This window comes from Protopterus annectens, chromosome 3.part0 (assembly GCF_019279795.1).
Source record: "Protopterus annectens isolate FY-2018-M chromosome 3.part0, PAN1.0, whole genome shotgun sequence".
Taxonomy (NCBI): Eukaryota; Metazoa; Chordata; order Ceratodontiformes; family Protopteridae; genus Protopterus; species Protopterus annectens.
In genome coordinates, this window is record NC_056731.1 from 17,272,411 (window position 1) to 17,294,197 (window position 21,787).

Sequence of the window (21,787 nt, forward strand, 5' to 3'; positions counted from 1 at the left end):
TGTGACTGTAACTGTCAAAAATTACTGTTACCCACTGGAAAAGTATATAGTTCTTTGTGAGCAGCACAATAGCTTCCTGATGATGTACAGAATGTGGAATTCAATACCAAAGAAAGAAAAAAATAACCATTACCTAACGTATGTGTTGCTGTTACCCGAATAACAGTATAACATAAATCAGATATAACTGTCAGACAAGCAAATAAAACACAATCACTTCTTTGAAGTATAATCATAAATAAACTTCTAAATCACTCTTTACAAAGAGATACTATTTCCATCTTCTGCAGTAAGACCCATCCTGTCCTAGTCCACTGATGAATACATATTTAAAAGCAGATAAGAGAATCTGGCCAATCAGAAATATGTGTTATGAATCATCCTGGTATGATAATATGGCACTAGACTCAAATTTAATGTAAAATAATCAGTTTAGGGTCTGCATATCTTCGTGTTAATTTGAGGTAAGGAAAGAACAAATGACCAGGAAGCCAAGAGTCAAGTACCGGAGTATTTAATAGATTAAAACAAAACAATTAAGCAATTTTGCCTCTATGACTTCTTACTTGGCCTTTTTATGTACCAGTTTCAGGGTTTGCACGTAATTTTTGATTTATCTGATGTTAATTTGAGTATTCTCTGGGGACTGCATTTCTTCCCTCAGACATACAGTAGTTAGGTTGGAGACTCTACATTTCCCACAGATAATGTGTGTTTGTATGCATGTGCGTGTGTGTGTGAGCTTGTGTGTTTCTGTGCATGCTTGCATGTGAGTGTGTGTGTGAGCTTGTGTGTTTCTGTGCATGCTTACATGTGAGTGTGTGTGTGCGTCCATGTGCATGTGTGCCTGTCAGTGCGTGTTATAGATGAAAGGTCTGGCAATCTACATTCATTCCTTACTTCAGTAAAATCAGGGGTTGGTGGTTGCTGTTTCTTAACTCATTAACAACTATGTGGTGTGGAGTGTCACATCTCATACAGTTTACACATATACCCGCATTCCAGAGCATTTTTGGAAAAATCAACTTAAAAGCATAAGATAATCAAGGCTTTTCTACTTTGGGACATCCTAGATTAACAATGTTAAAGTCATTTTATTAATAACTACAGACCTTTTTAATCCTGCCTATTGTAAGCTGATAAGTCCCTCAGTTAAAGAAGCGAGACCCAAGAAATATCTTGACCCTATGAGTCTTAACTGGGCACATGCAAAAAAGGCACTACAGACTTGAATGAGTTGAGTCCTTATTAATTCTTGTTCCAAGTTGTCCTTGTTCTTTTTGAATTCTACATGTTATTTTTACTAGATATGGCATGCCTTATTTATCAGCTGTGTTGTCATGGCTTCCATAATATTATACTAAGAATTAGCCCATATCTGCTGCTGTGTTGTCCATCACTGTTGTAATGTTAGCAGCTTGTTTCAGGGTATATACTGCAAATGTTTCCAATGTATATCACTTCTTTGCATGCTGTTCTACATGGACTATTGTTGTAAAGTGGTTGTGTGAGTACTAAAGTGTCGTCTCCTTATACTTGCATGGAATGAAGTGCAACATAGCAGATGTGAGGCAAATATATATACAGAATTTATAGCACAGGAGAGATTAACTTCAGGGTGAGGATAGAAAATCAATCAGATCACCTCTGAAGCCTGTCTAATTCTTTCAATATTGGTGGAGGAAGACAAAATGAGAGACAGCACTCCAAAAGACACTGTCTGAAACTCCCAATCCACTTAAGGAAAGGTCCTATGTTGTGACTGCAGCCTCTGGAACCAGTTATCCCTGATTATATTTTAGGTTACAGCATGAGTGCAGTACAAGCTTGTTGACTTTGGTCAGTGGTGGTCACCAGGAAGTGCTAGACATTCTCCAGGATATGCGTGCATCTTACATGATAATAATAATGAGGAATTCGGTAATATACCGACAACTAGTTAATGCGATGAGTGATATGTTATTGTATAATATGCAGTTCAGTGAATCAACAATGTACTCTGACTACTGCCTAGAAGACAGACAAGTAAAAGCAATCATCTTGACACTGGACTTGATTACTAAAAATCTAACATTGTTTGACTTGTAAATAAAACAAATGCACACAGTACATCTAGGTATTTGTCTGGTGAGCAAACAGCTATGGTACACTGTAATGGTTCCTCTACCTTCTCCCAAATGGTCCATTTGTCCTGGTGGAATGGATGCCTGTACATGAACCCCCATTGGACCTCTGTTCCTTGCCAAGAGTCAGGTTTTATGGAATGGGTCAACTTGCTGGTCCTGAGGGGGACAGTCAATCCTCTCTTCTTGGAGGCATCTCCTCTCCCCTCCTCCCTTAGTGACTCTTCCAAATCCGCAGCAGTGTCTCCTGAGGGATAGCATTCCCCCACACACCAATTTCCTCTCAGCAGCATAGTGTGAAAGCAGCACAGGTTGGGCTGCCTCTGAACTCCACTAGGGTCAGCAGCTAGACATCCCAATACATGCCATTAGTCTGGTGAACCAGAACCATCTTCCTTCTCCAAGGATGAGGAAAGTAGGTATGAGACAAAAGTACTGAAAAGAAAGTGCACTGGATTGCTACATCATACATTCTCATAGCTACCATAGCTACTAATAGTCTTAAATAAAATAAATGCTATATATAAATGTACTGGTGTGAGCATTTTATAGGCTTTTGCATAAGCTACCCATGCATTTTCTAGCAAATTTAAAATTGTAGCCCCCAGCCACCCCCCCAATATGTGTCATCCATAGAACACCAATTATTTTAGATGTGGTATACCAGGTTTAACTTCTGCATGGAGAGAATTAGTTTACTGAATCCATTTCTTGGAAGACCATAGATGATTGCATACTTTCTTATTTGCAGAGGAGGAGAATATCCTTTCTTTTGAAATCATAGAGTATATTGGATGGTCTTACATGTCTGAATCAGAGTCTTGCCCAGAACATGATCTGTTTTGGAATCTCTCTCTCTCTCTCTTGCTCTCTATATATATATATATATATATATATATATATATATATATATATATATATATATATATATATATATATATATATATATATATATATATATATATATATATATATATATATATATATTTTTTTTAATATTCCATGATCATGTTTTCTCATAAAGGTCATTGTGCATTTGAATAACACTATCCTTTATTCAGTCCCTACAGCTATATCTAATATTCTTAAATGCATGTGCATCTTTGACAAAATAGTATACAATTAACATACTCTAAAAAATGCACATGAAGCAATCTATACTGGAAGTTATTTCTAGGTTTAATTAAATACCTCAATTCTAAATATTATACAATGAAATAGCAGAGTGTAAGACAAAAACAGGACTAAATAAACTGTTGCACAGATCCAAAAAATGGGATACCTTTCCTGTGGAAAGTGACAGCATTTAGCAAAATAATTTTAGGTATCCATAAATATGATAATGAGGCCATATCTATTTTGCATTTTTCTGAATAAAATTAAGTAAACAGACACCCTGTTTTTTTTTATTAATCTTTGTATCAAACAAAATAATTCATTCAGTTAAAGCAAATATGCACAACCTCAGTTTCTCAGCAGTTTGTTGTGTGTCTAGATAAATACAACATTCCATTTCAAAAGACAAGCAGGAAAAGTAGCTTTGTTTTAAACAAAATTGTATTTGGCTTTCTAAGTGCGAGCTTGTGTTTGCTAGATTTGAAACACATTAGCACACCATGCACAAAAGGCTGTTTCAGTTTGCTCATGTTACACAAAGAATGGCCAATGAAAAAGATAAAAAAAAAGGAAAAAATAGAAAAAGAGCACGTGTATAAAAAGCTTTCTTAGCTTCCTAATAAAAACAGCAATTCTGCTAGAACTGTTCAATGAGACGATGACGCTGAGATGTCTTTCGAAGCAATCTCCTGAAGTCATAGGGATTATCTTCTGTTTCACTGTCTTCTGATGATGGCTTTGTAGTTGATGACCTACAATTACACATAATAAGCTTTTTTTAGGAATTAAGAAAGCAAAATGTGGCATTTCTGTTATCATTAGTAGTTCTGACAAAAATCAACAAAAAAACACAGTCAGTTATACATATTGCACTATTATATCTGCATGTAGAAACTCACAAGAAAAGATTGAACAGGCAGCATTGCATAAACTAAATAACCGAACATTTTATATTCTAGACGGTTAAGAGGATTAAGTCACAGCTTACAAATCTGAACTGGTTTACTCTACGATCAGAGATGGACATTATGTTTTCATGTCACTGGAAGATGTGCTGAAATGTTGTCCTTTATCTTACATTAAAATGTGCTTCTTCCGTAGGTGTATTAAAATGGCACAGAAAGCTAAGCTATGAACAACTGGATAATTATGCAAAGATCAGAACCAAAGACTGCATCTTTCATGTCACCTTCAAATATCTCATTTTGCTGAACTTGCTGCAAACTGCAGCAGATGAGTCACTGATATGAAAGTCTCTCAAGGGGTGCTTTGCAAAAAATGATATGTCAAACCTAAGAAAAAATACAATTATGTAACAATCATACTATAAGTTGTAGCTCAACTATATTTTTCATAATTAAAAGCATTTCTTGAACTCCACACAGCAAGAGGTTCTCCCGTTCGATTCTCGGCTTGGCTTGGGAGTGTCTTCTGTGTGGAGTCTGCATGTCCTCCCCGCGGTTTGGTAGCATTCGAAAGACATGTGTGCGTAAATGTGCGTGCCTTCGTTGAAGGTTGGGCGTCGAGCTGGCACCTCGGCGTTTCGTAAAAATCTGCTGCCAATCATTAGCGGACCGGAGTTCCGCTGTGTCGACCCCTAACCGGGAAAAAGCCAAAAGACAAACAACAACAACAACAACAACAGCATTTCTTGAGCTCCACAATTCATTAATCCCTACCACTGAGTGTGCATCAATGGTCTGTATTCAAGAACATCCCTACCACATTTTTTGTGTTTTCTAGTCATTCAGAAATATTACACTAAGCGTACATGTAGCCTATGCTTTGTGTTAACTGTTATGAATCCCTCTCAGTATTTAAGGCTGAAAGAAAATCAGTAGGAAAACTAAAATTAGAAGGAAGAAGGTGTGAGTTATGTTTGTATTATCTGCTCACTTAAAATGGTATACACATAGTGTAGGGATTAATGAATCCCAGGGAATGTATTCCTGGATACTAAATTCAACATTTGTCGCTGCATATAATTTTTTGTCATTAACTATCATGTACATAAAATGTTTTTTTTTGTGCCTTTTGTAGTTTAGGTTCATAGGAACAAAAGACGTACAAGGCAACTGAGAGTGAATATCATGTGCACCTTCCAAATACCAGCCTCAAGATGTGGTAGCCACTTACAAGAAGGCAAAACATGTCAGAACAAGGATGAATTTGCAGGTACTCACCATCACACTTTGACCAACAGGTGAACTGCAAAATATTGCAGCAAAATTTATTTATATTATGCAAAGGCATAGTGATGTGTAGTCATCCCATTTTTTAATGAAAAAGATGCATCATACCTTGATTGGTCACTAACAGACCACTTTCTAGCACATCATTTGGCTGTGGAATTACCTCTAATCTTATCCTCCTTCAGCTCTGTCACTTCATGTTAACTACATACTTTTCTGACATCAGAAATGATGCCACTATCACTACGTCCATATCAAGTCATAGTTAAGTGTAGGATTAAATCACATCATTAAAATGGGAACCCAATGATTTATCAAGTTGTGTTCAGATGAGTCTCGAGTCATTCTTGATCAGGCAAATATATGCACTGTCATGTACTCACTTTGTCACTCCCCTTTCATAAAAGTTGATGTCTTTGTGTATTTATACTGAATCCAAAGATAGGTGCTTTGAACTGAAGAAAAAAAGGTACCACGGGATTCATTAAACTTTTTTTTTCTATGCAGGAACAGTGTAGCCACTCCTGCATGCAATGTGGCCGCCAAGAGATTCAGGAAACAGCTGATCTGACGTGCACAAGCCTGCCAACACTGTTCCTGCACGGAAAGCAATGCTGAATGCTAATTACCTCATTTGCTGATGAAAACCATGCAAATGAGGTGAATTAGTGATTCAGGAAGCAGGCAGGCATCCGTGCAGGAACAGTGCTAGTTGCAGAAATGTGTTCAGTTACTAACCAAGCACATTTCTGCAAATAGCAAAACGGATGCATGACAGCTCAAACAAAAGCATGTATTATAAACTTTAGGCATGCCAATGGGCAAATATATGGCCATTGGCATGGGAAAGTGTTTAATCTAATTAAAAAAAATCAAAGTTTTTTTTTGGCCGATCTCGGCCGTTTAAGCATAGGGCAGAGGCACGCAAATGGGATCGTGCTGACAATAAAAAAAGAAAATGTAAAAACTCAATTTTTGGGGAAATCTGCATTTTTCCATTATAGTCAATGGCATGCAGAATCAAAACATTACCAGGAAACACTCATTGTCAAGGGGAAAGGCTCCGTGTCAGAGCAGTAACTATGGATTAAGGCAGTGGAGTATGCAAATGAGGGGAAATTTACTGAATCACAAAATATTCTAAGTCCATACACTGCAAATAACCATGTAGGTGCTAGAACAGGAGAGTGTAGGCAGGAAGAGCAGCTAACAAGAAAAGGGGGTGTGTCATGCTTGCTGTAAGCACATTGGAGCTCCATTGCCCGGGTTTGCACTTAGCCTAGCACAGCTAAGCAAGGGGGTGTGTCTGAGGCTGTAATGTCTTACACCATGAAATGAAGAGTGTGTTCATGCCCAGGGAGGGCCATTTCTGCTAAAATGTGTTTACCTTAGGTAAACGGGTGTGCGCTGTGCACACTGGGACTTAAACAAACAAAATAAAAATGGAAGTAGCAGCACCATTTACATTTAGGCAGTGGGTTTGCACGCCACACCTCGGGGCTTAAAAGGGGTGGAGATGGGAAGGGAGAAAAGAAAAAAAGGGAAATAACAAAATACAGCCAATCAAATACAAGTAAAATAGCTGACAGGTGGAATGTCTCAAAGTCAGCCAATCACACAGGCAGCATCTGCAGCACACCACTATAAACTTATGCAAACACTTTCCAGTCTGGTTTTTACCGCAAACTCTGCACCATAGGTGTACACATACAGTGGAATTTTAACTGACAAAACTAGCAAAAGCTGTTAGGGGCTGCTGTCACTTTGATCTATTAGTATGTGAAAGAGGCCGTGGGTGCTGAGGAGGATAATGATGACAACCGACTCAGACCAAGGAGGAAGAGAAGAGTGTTCAGACCCAGGGTAACCTACCAGAGGCTACATGATCTGGAGATAGTAGAGCACTACAGGGTGGACAGGGACATACTTCACCAACTTGTTGAGCTGTGCCGGCCTCACCTCAGACTGAGAGCCAACAGAGGGGAACACATCCCAGTGGATACCAAGGTATGTGTAGCCTTAAGAATACTAGCTACAGGTACTTTCCAAAGACCAACTTTGGATATCATGGGGGTCTCACAGGCATCTGCTTCCAGGATACTTCACCAGTTCCTGGATGCCATGAGACAATATGCCACTGAGCACATTTACTTTCCCAGCACCCATGAAGAGAGGACCAGCAATATGCATCTCTTCCACCATATAGCAGAATATCTGGAGCTACTGTGTGCCATAGACTGCACGGAGATCCACATTAAAGTACCACCCGGTGACCAGGGTAAGGTCTGCCTAAACTGCAAGGGGTTCCACTCCATCAACTGCCAGGTCATGTGCGATGCCCAGGGCATTATCATGAATGAGTGCGCTGGCAGCCCTGGAAGCTATCACGATTCCTATAGCTGGCATTCGTCACAGCTGTACCAGGCATTTGGCAGTGGGGACATCTGATATGGCCATTTAGTGGGAGATGCTGACTATGCACTGGAGCTGTGGCTGATGACACCCATCAGAAATGTAAACACACACACACAAGAACGCCATAATGAGGCACACGCACAAACCGGGATCATTATGGAGCGTGTGTTTTGGCTGCTCAAATCATGGTTCCGATGCCTTGACATATCCGGTGGAGCTTTGCAGTACTCTCCAGCCACATGTGCACACATGTTCATAGTATGTGCTATGCTACACAATATGATCCTGTGGAAACAGCTGCAGCAGGAGCAAAACATGGAAGGGCCACACAGCCCCCACCATTGACAAGGTCTCCACAGTCACAAAGGGACTTGGAAGTGGAACAGCCTGCGCCTGCTCCTGTAGGCAGATGGAAGTGTGCCCAGTATGCCCTGTCCTTGGCAAAGAGGCAACGCATAGCACATACACTGACACTGTAGGGCCTGAGGGACTGATATCTCTCTCTGACTCGCACACACAGCAAAATGGATGCCAAACATCACACCACCTATATCTTACCATGTATAGACAGTGTACTGCATGCATCCAACATAGTCAGCTGTCAAGCACCATCCTCACAACTGCTTCAGGCACAAAGTAAGTCAGGCTTCTTAACAATAAATGAATGGAGTAGAATGTTCTGATAGCATATCTATGGTATTGATGCAAGCATGCAAGGGAATGGGGTGGCTTACTGGGATAGCAGCAGACAACTGACAGCTCCGTGGGACAGCAGGAAATATATGCCCAGTACTGGCTTACCCACACTATGCAGTACCACTTTAGTTGACAAATACCACTGCAGTATATGTGGTGAGTCAAATAACTGGGGGGTCATAGGTCACATCCATGGATGTCAAAGTGGAGGTCCCACACTCACTCCTAGCCTCATCCAGCAGATCAGCTGTAGAAAACCATACAGAAATGTCTGGCAAAGGCCCCCATATGGCGACATCCATGCAAATTCCCACCTACAGACTTATGCAGTGATATCACAGTAGGTCTGGCAGTGGCAGTATGGCTCTGAAAGTTAAGAAGTCTGAAACTAAAAATGTTTATGCCAGAACAATCTGACCTGTGGTTGATACTGTTATGCTTGTAGTCTCAAATATAGGGTACACCACTATGCTAAATGGGACCAAAATGTTAAGCAAATATCAGCACAGTCTCTGCAAATGTGTATTGTGTACAGTGTGTCACCCCCCCCCACCCATAGTCCCATAGAAATGCAATAACATGTTCCTAGCCTTAAGCAGCATCCAGCTGTCAATTAGAGTGATGGCTCAACATGAACAGAAAGCAATTGTTAGTAACACCCAGTCAACTTAATGGTGCCAACCCAGGGGTGTGCACTGCCAGCAGCCTAGGAACATATGATCATCAGAATGTACTGCCTTGCTACAGATGGCCTGCATCTGTCACACCTGGCCTACAGGCCTCTGGCAAATGCCCATGCTTCACCCAAAGTGCCCTGTTAGAGAGTGTCATGGCCATAACACCAACATAACACAGTCTACAAAGTGCAAAGAAAGGCCATGCTGCTAACTGCTAGGAGCAAACCTGCCAGCCTCAGAGAGACAGAAATCTGGACACAGCCATGACTAATAGGGTAATAAAGGTCCAAAAAGAATGACACCTTTGAAATACTGCTCTAATAATGTTAGAAAGTTGATGGAATGATTGTATTAGTATGGAATGTCTGAAGGGTATAAAGTCTGAAACTGGTATTTTAACTGTCAGTAATATCTGACTTCAACCCTGAGTGGCTTACAAAACACTATTCCTTGCAAAACCACACTCATTTGGGTAACCAACCAGATGTATGTGTCATGACTCTGGATATTCTGTGATGCTCTGTACAGACAACAAGCAGGTCTAGGAGTCTAAACATGGAAATGCACTCATTGCGGGCAGTCCTAACCCTGGAAGATAGTGACATGTCTACACCCACCGAACCCTGGCCCACAGCCATGAGGAGTAACCCACCCTTCCCTGATCAGTCATCCTATGCAACATCCTGACCCCAAAATGTGGCCAGCCAAGCAAAATGAGGTGGGGCCATACATATATGTGAGACACAGACACACCCCCAGGCTGGTCAAACAGTCTGACACAAACAAGACCCGCCAAGTGCAGTCAACCTTTGAGAAGACCCCTATGCAAAGTACTGGTAGCTATAGGCCAACATATCTCATGCAGGACCCCCCCCCACATATCTTATCCCCTACAAATCTATCTGAAGTCTGCCTATCACCCTGATCCTGCCTGACTTTATTACCCAACCATGGACTGGAAATCAGGCCATGCCAGAACAGAAATGCACAGAGATTCCACCATTGTAATATATCACCAAGGTGCTGGACCATTTCCACAGCTCCAGCAGTCAATTGGTTGTAGGCACACCTCTCAACAGGCTGGATTCTGCAAGAATGTGTAGCATTTGGCCCATAATCCTGGTGTGTGCATCATCCATCCTGTATTCCTCTGGTAAATCCCTGTGATGATCTGAGGAGGTATGTCACAAGGTACTAAAACAATACATGACAGTGTCAAATGTCATATATGACAGATGTCTGCTAATACAAACCCTGTAACCCTAACAGCCCATACATTACTGAGAGAAATAGTCACAATCACTGTATGTCCCATTGTGTCCCCATTTTTGGCTATTTCCAGATATTCTGCATCAACAGGTTGAGAGGTATGGCTGCAGTACAAAACAAACTGGACTGGAGTACAACAATCTTTGGAATGGAGTCCAACATTTACTATACAAGGTCACACTGGGCATGCTCATACACTTAGACAGATGTCAGTAGAATCTAGGAATTAACAGGCCTTTCCCAACCAGTGCACTTCCCATTGCCCTACTTTAGCAGTCCTGCAGATAACAGTCACCTTAGAAGTATCTTTCATCTCAGTCCTATAAGCTCAGAGGCATGTGCGATACCTGCGTAACAGTCTAATCCAAATAATTAGTTAGGTAGAAGTTCTAGTTTCAGTCCTGGCAAATGTAAAAGTGTGTGTGTGTGTGTGTGTGTGTGTGTGTGTGTGTGTGTGTGTGTGTGTGTGTGTGTGTGTGTGTGTGTGTGTGTTTATAAGTTAAAGGTTTTGGGTCAATTCAAATGCAGTACACTTCCCATTGCCCTACTTTAGCAGTCCTGCAGATATCAGTCACCTCAGAAGTTCCGTTCGTCAGGCCTCAACCCTATAAGCTCTGTAGTGTGTGCGATAACTGCGTAACACTATAGTACAAATAACTAGTCAGGTAAGAGTTCTAATCTCAGTCCTGGCAAATGTAAAAGTGTGTGTGTTTAAAAGTTTAATCTTTTGGGTCCATTCAAACCCAGTACACTTCCCATTGCCCTACTTTAGCAGTCCTGCAGATAACAGTCACCTTAGAAGTCCCTTTCATCTAGCCTCAGCCCTATAAGCTCTGTGGTGCGTGTGATATCTGTGTAACACTATAGTACAACTAAGTAGTTAGGTAGGAGTTCTAATCTTAGTCCTGGTAAATGTAAAAGTGTGTATGTCAGTTTATAAGTTAAAGAGTTTGGGTCCATTCAAACCCAATAAACTTCCCATTGCCCTAATTTAGCAGTCCTGCAGATATCAGTCACCTTAGAAGTCCCTTTCATCACGCCTCAGCCTTATAAGCTCGGTGGTGTGTACGATAACTGAGTAGCACTATAATACAAATAACTAGTTAGGTAGGAGGTGTCATCTCAGTCCTGACAAATGTAATAACTGCGTAGCACTATAATATAAATAACTAGTTAGGTAGGAGTTCTAATCTCAGTCCTGATAAATGTTAAAGTGTGTGTGTGTGTGTGTGTGTGTGTGTGTGTGTGTGTGTGTGTGTGTGTGTGTGTGTGTGTGTGTGTGTGTGTGTGTGTGTGTGTGTGTGTGTGTGTGTGTCTGTTTGTAAGTTAAAGCTTTTGGGTCCATTCAAATCCAATACACTTACCATTGCCCTACTTTAGCAGTCCTGCAGATATTAATCACCTTAGAAGTCCCTTTCATCAGGCCTCAGCTCTATAAGCTCTGTGGCAAATGTGATGACTGCATAATACTATAGTACAAACAACCAGTTAGGTAGGAGTTCTAATCCCAGTTCTGGCAAAAGTGTATGTGTGTAATTTAAAGCATTTTGTGGCCTCTCTCACCCAGTACATCACCCATTGCCATATATCACCCATTGCCATACTTTACAAGGACTGGTGATTTTCCTCATCTTAGAAGTACCTTTGGAGAACCTTCACCCTATAAGCTCAGCAGCACATGCGATAAATGCATAACACTGTAGTAACAATAAATAGGTATGGATTCTAATGCCAGCCCTGGCAATTGAGTGTGTGTGTGTGTGTGTGTGTGTGTGTGTGTGTGTGTGTGTGTGTGTGTGTGTGTGTGTGTGTGTGTACACGTGCAAGAACAGTATCCTGTCTGTGGGTAGGTTGTTGTATTTGTGTGAGAAATGTATCCATTGGGGGGTGGGTTTTGCTACATTTTGCTGTTGCCCACCCAGTACATGTCCCAGTGTCCTCATTACAAGGCTCACAGTTGTCATCCACTGTAGAGGGACCTGTAGACACTCTGCAGCCCTATACGCATTATGCCATGTAAAATAACTATGTGACAGTATGAAATGAATGAAAGCAGCAGACTCCATCTCAGACTGCTGAACAGTCAAGAGTGGTGTCCCACAGGTTGTGGACCTGGGTTCCCTCATGTTTGGGGTCCACACCTCTGAGGACCAGCCTAATATGAAGAAACCCCAGCTGACAATGTTTGCAGATGACTACAAGGTGGGTGCTATTATTACCCCCCCCCCATGTGAGGTTGGCCTCTCTGGGACCTATGACTGTTGTCAGAACCCTGGACATAAGATCAATGCCAGATGATGTGCTGCCATACCCTTTGGGTATGACATGGTTCCCATAAAGTTATACATTGATGGTAGTCAACTGAACACTGATGTTGGTATAAGGGAAATGGGAAAACAAGTTGACAGTGAGCTGTCTGTTGACCACCACAGTGCCACTGTCTTCTGAATGTCCTTTCATGTGTCACTTCTCCTCACTAAGGGTGTTGAATCTGGGAAGTAAAAGGACAGCGTTTCCCTGTACTCTCCCCTCAGTAGGCCAATCAATGTGTACTATGGCCCATTCACCATGTACCCCACTGGACACCAGCAACAACAGGAGAGGCTGCAAATGTACCTCACAAAGAGGATCTTAGGTACTACACACTTGCCCCATATGGACAGACACCAACAACTCCAATGAATCTCTGTCTCATATTGGCTACTTAGGTGCAATCTCTGCCTGTCATACACAGCCATGTCTGACCCAACCCTGTCAGGAATGCTACATCCAAAGAAACCAATCTGTCCACACAACATGTCCCAGACACCTCAACCCCATCCTTACAATCAACAGGACATGCTAGAGGGACAGGTTCACAACCCAGCGACTGACCACGCTATGGAATAAATGTCACATACATGTCAAGTAGAGCACATCACTGGCCCACTTCAGAGAAATCAGGAGAAGTGGATGGGGAATAGAATACCCACCCTGGGGATCACTCCAGTAACAATACTCAGTAGACACACTGGGGAGTATCGTCAAGTGGCATGATGCCAGTGTATTCCCATGGGCTAGCCTTCTAAAGCCTCCATGGCCATTTGCCATGTACACACCTATGGATCTCAGTACTGTCAAATGTGTGTGTGTGTGTGTGTGTGTGTGTGTGTGTGTGTGTGTGTGTGTGTGTGTGTGTGTGTGTGTGTGCATTAGTGTTTTTAAAAGTGTTTGTGAGTGTGTAAACATGTGGGTGAAAGTTGATGGCCCATCTCACCCAGTACAACTACCATTGCCATACCTTACAAGTGCTGTAGATGTTATTCATTATATAGGTACCTGTGCAACAGCATGGAATAGTATGGTACAAATAACAAGATAGGTTGGTCTGCTAATCTCAGTACTGGCAAGTGTGTGTGTGTGTGTGTGTGTGTGTGTGTGTGTGTGTGTGTGTGTGTGTGTGTGAGTGTGTGTGTGTGTGTGTGTGTGTGTGTGTGTGTGTGTGTGTGTGTGTGTGTGTGTGTGTGTGTGTGTGTGTGTGTGTGTGTGTGTGTGTGTGTGTGTGTGTGTGTGTGTGCATGTGTGCATGTGTGTCTGTATATATGTGTATGTGTATGTGAACAATATTCTCTGTGTGTTTGGTTGATATGATATCCTCTGGGGTTGAGGGTGTTAGCAATCTGAGGTGTGCTCCACCCACCACACTTACCATTGTCCATTCTACTAGAGCTGTTGACAACCACCATAGACTTAGATACAACCTCTCAGCCCTATAAGCTGTGAGGCACATACAAGAGCTGTTACACAGATGTGGGAAATGTGTGCAGATACAGCTGTACCTCAGCAATGACATGGTCAATGTGTTACAACACTGCCATACCCCTCTTTGGTGATGTCTGCAGGGCCACATCCTGCTGACACACAGTCACCTGGAACACAAACAGAATACAGCATGTGAGACCACATTCGCTTAGTGTTACTAACACCAATAATGCATCATGGCTGAAAAGGTACAGACACACTCTGATGTGTACCCATTACAAATGCCAGATGACAGCACCTTACACAGCATTAAATAGCTACAGTCTACTAAAGTCACCCTGTGCATCAGACCCATATTAGCATGTCCCTGCATTGATTGTATGAATGGCATGGATGTGGCACAGGTATCATCATATGCATGGGGTGTTGTGTGGGTTTGCCAGAAGCCTAGGCTGGGCCATATGGCTGACATCATGTGGGTGTGTTTGAGGGATGTTCATTAAATGGGCTGTGCAGGGGTGGTGTGTGTGTGTGTGTGTGTGTGTGTGTGTGTGTGTGTGTGTGTGTGTGTGTGTGTGTGTGTGTGTGTGTGTGTGTGTGTGTGTGTGTGTGTGTGTGCGTGTGTGCGTGTGTGTGTGTGTGTGTGTGTGTGTGTGTGTGTGTGTATGTGTGTGGAGGTAACTTGTCTGATAGTGATATGTTTGTGTTTGTTTGCATACAGTCACGCCATGCGGGCACCCTACACAGGGGTATTTTGGACAGCTGTGGGCCATATATGGCAGGGTGTACAGTTCGCCATCTCTGGTCACAGACATGGGAACTGGGCCTCCCAAGGCTATCACCAGTACCACCAGGGCTGAGTCCAGATGCAGTACTACTCCCTGATGGTGACTGCTATCTGCTGGATCCACGTCCCTGTTGGGACTGGACAGGATCACATGCCCATGGCCTGCTGCATCATGGTGTGGACAGCACACCCCCTTCAGTGCTGGTGGTACTGCCAGTATTGGAACGTGATGGTGCATGGCCACGTAGACCCTCAACTGATCATGGTTCTGCCCTACATCCATGTGGCTGCTGGACATCATCCGCCAAATACTCAAGCACATATATTCCACGGTCAAGGAGTGCCAAGGTCTCCCCCCACCATCTATCCATGACCTCAGTATGCTCACAGATGGCTGCAGTGATTTCACGAATGTCGCCATGGACACCAAAAACATGCTCATCCGTGACCCTGTCCATATGTCTGCTATTACGTTCATTACGTGCCTGTGCCCCCATGATGGTTTGAAACATGCATCTGGTGACTGCTGCTGTGGCACTTGCAACAGAGGCATGATGGGCTGCAATCCTCCTGTGAGCACCCCTGCCCATCTGCCTGTATGGGACCTCACCAGCACTCTGGCTATGGCTAGTGCCTGCACCCTCACTTGCCATAGTCACCACAGTAGCCTGTTCCATACCACCATCTGTCAACTGTCCATTATCTGTGGCCAATGGTGACGGGGTATGTATGGGCATTATGACTGTGTGCGGGATGGGGTTGAAAATAGTGGAATGCCAACCGATGGCACAGATTCAGCCAGTGACAACCCCACCTGTGCCTCAATATGAGTATCATCAAGGTCAGAGTCTTTAGAGACACTGACATAAGTATCAGAGCAGGAGGGACCGCTGCCAACATGTCCACATCTGAGGGAAAAACAGCATATGTATATTACTACTGATACTATAAGGTTTGCTGGTACACACACACACACACACACACACACACACACACACACACACACACACACACACACACACACACACATACAGATGAGGTGCTCACATTAGCCAACTGGGGGCATTCACAACACACAGTCAGACAATAACATACACACTCTGGACAGACCCTCAGCATCATGCAGTGCAGCCCTTTCCAATTACTGTTACTACTACTATACACCTCTGGGATACGTGAGTGGTGTTAGTAGATGATGGCCCTTCACCTAGCACACACTGCACCCATGTAAATTATTGCTGTTCACCTGTATAGCACTGTGGCAACTCCTACAGAACATACCTCCCAATTGTACAGTATTTTGCTGAATGTCTAGATGTGTGGCTCATATGTTTGGTTTGTTTCTCATAACTCCTGTGTTTGTCTGATACATTTCTGGGTTGACTTGTGGATTGGTACCACTAATTAATGTTCTAATTTGAGGTGCAGACTGCATAATCTGCAGTACATGTATGTTAAAACCAAGCCGATTACTCAAACAACTTCCCAAGCTTACAGTGGATATAGTAAGCGAACATACACCTATTAACATGCCAGGTGTTTCTGATATATCACATGAGACCTCAGAAATCAGGTCATAACGTTGCCATCATTTCATATGACATATAGCCTGTGCAATCCAACTCAAGAACATACACATCAGTTACAGGTAACATATGGTAAATGAAATAGGTACAATAGGCTGGTTGCATGAGTGTGCACACCCTTAAAGTAATACTCTGTTAAAGCACTTTTTGATTTAATCACAGCATGCAGTCCTCTTGGGAAGGTGTCTATCAGCATGGCACATCTTGACTTGCCAATGGTTACACACTCTCCCTTGCAAAACATCTCCAACTATGTCAGATTGCAAGGGCATCCCATGTGCACTGCCCTCTTCAAGTCACCCTGCATATATCTTATTGGACATAGGTGTGATCTCTGACTCAGCCAGTGCAGAACGTTGCATGTGTTCTGGTGAAGCCATCCTTTTGTTGATTTGGATGTATGGTGTGGGCCATTGATGTGTAGAAAGGTGGAATTCCTCACCATCCACAGCTATGTGGCAGACACCAGAAGGATTGGAACAACAAGGGACCTGTTTTTAGAATGGTTCATAATCCCCTCTAACTTGGCTACAGTCTCAGCTCCAGCTTGTGAACAGCAACCCCAAACCAGTACACTGCCATCACCATGCTTCACTGTGGGAGTGGTGTTGTTGTGGTGATGTGCAGTGGTGTTATTGCGCCAAACACACCTGTCAGAATTGTGGCTAAAGAGTTCAACCATGGTCCCATACTACCATAACACATTTTCCCACTTACTTTTTGGTGACCTAATGCATTGTTATCTGACTTTCACCAGGCCTGGATATTGTTTGGTGTGAGGAACTTCTGCCATCTTCCAACCATACCCTATAGGCAGGACATATAGAGACCATGGAAGATTGTTGTGACATATAGTACACACCCAGTACTTGCTGGATATTCCTGCTACTCCTTCACTGTTGCTATAGGGCTCCTGGCAGCCTCCTTGGCCAGTTTTGGTCTTGTATTCTCATGACTTTGGGGGGATGTCCACTCCTTCGCAATGTCACTTTAGCCCCATATTTTCACCACCTTTTGATGACTGTCTGCACTGTGCTCCCTGGTATGTCCAGTGCTGTGGAAATGTTTTGGTACCCTTCTCCAGGCTGATACATCTCAAACATGTGGTCCCTTACCAACTTCATCAGCTCTATGTGAAGCATGGCTGTTGCTGTAACAGGCAACTGGGTATATGTTAGGATAATCCTGGTAGGACAGCTGACCGTTTTTTGCTTTTAATCAAAGAGTCACTGTAATTGATGGCAGATGTGTACCCAATAAGATGTACTGCTGTAGTTATATTGAAAGCTGCTTCAACACAGTAGTAGCTTCAGCCTGTGTACTCATATGCATCTAGGTTGTTGCACTATTGTTATATGGCATTATTGTTCCCCTAACAGATTTGATTGCTTTACAATTGAATTGTACATATTATAAGGTCATGTGAAAGGTTGGCAGTGTTTTGAACTTGTCTATTGTGCTCTAAATTTTGTATATCACACATACCTGGCATTCTAACAGGTGTGTACACCATTTATATGTATTGTATACCACTAATTTATACAATATTTCCCTAGTTTTCGGCCTTTGTCCCCCCGTTTTGTCAGCCTTTGCCTAGATGTCCTGCAATGACAGGTTGTGAGGTATGCTACAGATATGTGACATCTCCTGCAAATGGGCCCCTGTGATGACCACCGTGATGCAATGCAGGTAAACATCACCACAAGTGAATATGTAGATATTGCCAAATGGCTGAGTGTAACAGTTGTGTGCATGGTCACATGCATTTACTTTAGCATGCCTGGGATACTGGTGAGCCAAAAAAGGAAAATCCCATACTTACTGGCTTCAGGCTTCTGTCCCATGTGCAGACAATAGGGGCCTATGTAGTTGTTAGGGAGACGTATTGTCAGCAGATTCACATTAGGCATTGGTGCAAGATGAACGCTATGTTTCAGAACAGCTACAGTACACACTATGATATTACACAATTTGCTGTCCTTCACTACAGATGTGCACTTGTGTGCATTATTACACCCCACCCACTAATCGATTTTGTACTGACATATGCATCTAGAGACTCTGTAGAAGACAGCTTAAATGCAACCTCATTACATTGATGTGCACTTTGGCTTTACCTGGATGGTCCTCACCTGTTGCCTGGGTGCCACCCACCTCCACAACTGCCGTTTCCCATGTTTGAGTTTGTGTGGGGGCTACCCCAAGGTTGGCAAGGAGCTCCTCTGTCACAGTAAGTGGGGCCGGTGTGGCTGGCCCCCCACCTGTAGCATTACGGTCCCTCACTACAGCAGCAGCCCTTTGCCAGGCACAATGTATCAGGTCAGTCACTCTATGCCTGACCTGATCATATGTGCATCCATGGTGGCCCAAGATGTTCACTCTGTGGATGATCTCATCCCACAGGGCAGTCCGCTCCTGCAGATTTTGTCGGCTATGTCCAGAAAGGATGGCATAGTTTAAGATTACAGCTTCTGTGATGGCTGCTGTCCCACATCGGTGTAAGGCGGTTGCTGCATGCTTGGCACCTGGAAGACTTAAACAGGAAAACACATCACAGGACCTCAAACATTGCCCATAGTTCTTTACAGAGCCACCACATGAATATGGACTATTATTAACCACCACTTACAAACACATCATACCCCTGTACCTGGCAGCACTGTATGAACATGCATTGTACTCCTGGTCCTGCTGTGTCATGTCCCTCCCAATGAGGGCCAGTACATTGTATAAACCACCACTCATCATTCACATTTGTGTAGGGGGATGACAATGGCCGTGTTCTTTGCAGATGGGATGCCAATGGTGCTCAGGATTTGCTTGCATACAGTATGTAATGGAGCTGGAAGCATATGCCTGGGTTCATATATGATGCAGACACGAATGTTATCAGGCCCCAAGGGGACATGCTTTTGTTAAATTTGACTAGGCAGTTTGTGCCTGATCCATGATAATGAGGGGAGGGGTGCATGTGCTGTGCATATCCACCTATACTGATGGTGAGCCAGGGGGGTGATGTTTGCCCTAAACCTGTCTGCAGCAGGTTGGCTGTAGCTAAGGTGTGTGTGTATGTGCTGTGATTGACCACCATTACTGGATGGGTTAGGTTGTTGCCTCTGAGACTGCAGAACTATGTGAAGATGGCCTTGTGACTGCCCTTAGTGGATGTGTCCAATTTGTACTCATAGTTAGCCTTACGGTAATACACCTGTGACCTAATATGATCATTCAGACAAAGGTTGACATGCTGCCCATTTGGTGCCTGCTCCAACTTTGCCCTGTACAGTCAATATAGCATCACACTATGTGCTTTGTGCATTGCTGCTGTCCAGCAAAGGGGTTTACTCTACTTTGGTAGAGACAAGTTTTACAAGTCATTGCTGAGGCCATACAACTATGTGGGAGGTCATATATCTGTTTGTAGTAGGCATGAACACAGGGTCAGAACACAGTTGGCCACCTCTACAATTTCAATGTGATACTCATGTTTATTATACTACCCATGTCTGTGTCAGGGCAATACCACAACCAGTAGCTGAAGAAGTGTGACTCTGTTGGATGCACAGAAACTAAGGTTACACACGTGTACAAGATGTACAGCTTATTTACCTGATGTTTTGCTTCCCATGTCAGTTGTTATGAGATAGCCAGGTACACCTACCCATACATACATACATATGCACAAGTCATACCTGCTATACAATTCTGTTATGTGCCAGTATGCCGCACTGTAATTACAGTCTTGCTGCTCAGTCAGTCACGTCAACCTGTTAGGGCAGGACATCTGGAGGACACCGCACATACATGGTGGGCTATGGGCCACAACTGGTGACACTTTCTTCATATCTCTGTAACACACGTATGTCATTTGATAGTACAGTAGCCCTTGCATTCACAGACATACCCTGGAGGATGCTTGATGCTCATATGGCAGGCAGAGAGGTGAAAGGCTAGGTGTGTGGTAGTGAGGGTAGGAACTGTTAATGTTGTGAATATGACTGGTATGGAGACAGAGCTAGCTGATATCCTGGATAGAGGAAAGGTGGATATATTGTGTGTGCCAGAGACCAGATGGAAGGGGTGTACAGCTGTGTGTATCGGAGTCAGGTACAAATAGTTCTATCATGGTGTGTATTGGAGGGCAACTGGTGTAGTGGTTAACCTGAAGGAACATTATGCAAGAGTGTCGGGTAAAGTGATGTTTAGGAGGCTGGGAATTGATGGTGTAATGATGACAGTTGTTAGTGCATATGCTCCGCTAATTGAATGTGTGATGGATGAAACAGACATACTTTGGTGTGGTTGGATGAAGTGGTGATGAGTGTACCCAAGGGTGAGAGAGTGGTGATTGGAGTAGATTTCAATGGGCATGTTGATGAAGGGGACAGAGGGGATGCAGAAGTGATGGGTGGATATGGAGCTAAGCAAAGGAATGCAGAAGGTGAGATGGTGGTAGAGTTTGCAACAGAGGTTGGACATGGCTTTGATGAATACATAGTTTTACAAGACCAAGAGGCATAGGGTGACATACAAGAGTGGAGGAAGATGCACCCAGGTGGATTATCTCCTATTCAGGTGGGCCTGTTTGAAGGGGATTGGTAACTGTAAAGTGGTGACAGGGGAAAGTGTAGTTAGGCAGCATGGAATGTTGGTCTGTGGGATGACATTGGTGATCAAGAAGAGGGGGAGGAGTGTGAGAGCAGCACCATGGATCAAATGGTGGATACTGAGAAAGGGTGATTGTGAGGTTAAGTTCAAGGAAGAGTTAAGACAGTCAGTGGGTGGCAGTGAAGACTTAGCAAATATCTGGGTAGCTACATCCGAGCTAGGAAGGGAGATGAGTAGAATGGGGCTTGGTGTGACATATGCACAGAGGAAGGAGGACAAGGAGACCTGGTGGTGGCATGAAAAAATACAGGGGAGTATACAGAGAAAGAGGTTGGCTTAGGAGAAGTGGGATTGTCAGACAGATAAAGAAAGTAGACAGGTGTATAGGGAGATGAAATGCATGGCAAAGTGAGTGGTGGCAAAGGCTTAGGATGGGGCATCTGAAGAGTTGTATGTAAGGTTGGACACCAAGGATGGAGAACAGGACCTGTACCAATTGGCTAGACAGAGGCACGTATCTAGGAAGGATGTGCAGCAAATAAGGCTGATAAAGGATAATGGTGGAGGTGTACTCACA

General features: G+C 43.2%; 1 protein-coding gene across 1 annotated transcript in view; it reads right to left on the reverse strand.

The window, feature by feature from the left end:
- Positions 1–3,281: 3,281 nt before the first annotated feature.
- The window catches only part of MYO3A (myosin IIIA), a 2,697,794-nt gene continuing 2,679,288 nt past the window's right edge, over positions 3,282–21,787 (reverse strand). Inside the window, exon 35 of the mRNA XM_044064554.1 lies at positions 3,282–3,991. Within this exon, the coding sequence (XP_043920489.1) occupies positions 3,877–3,991 (115 nt within the window). The 3' untranslated portion in view covers positions 3,282–3,876. The remainder of the gene's footprint in view (positions 3,992–21,787) is intronic.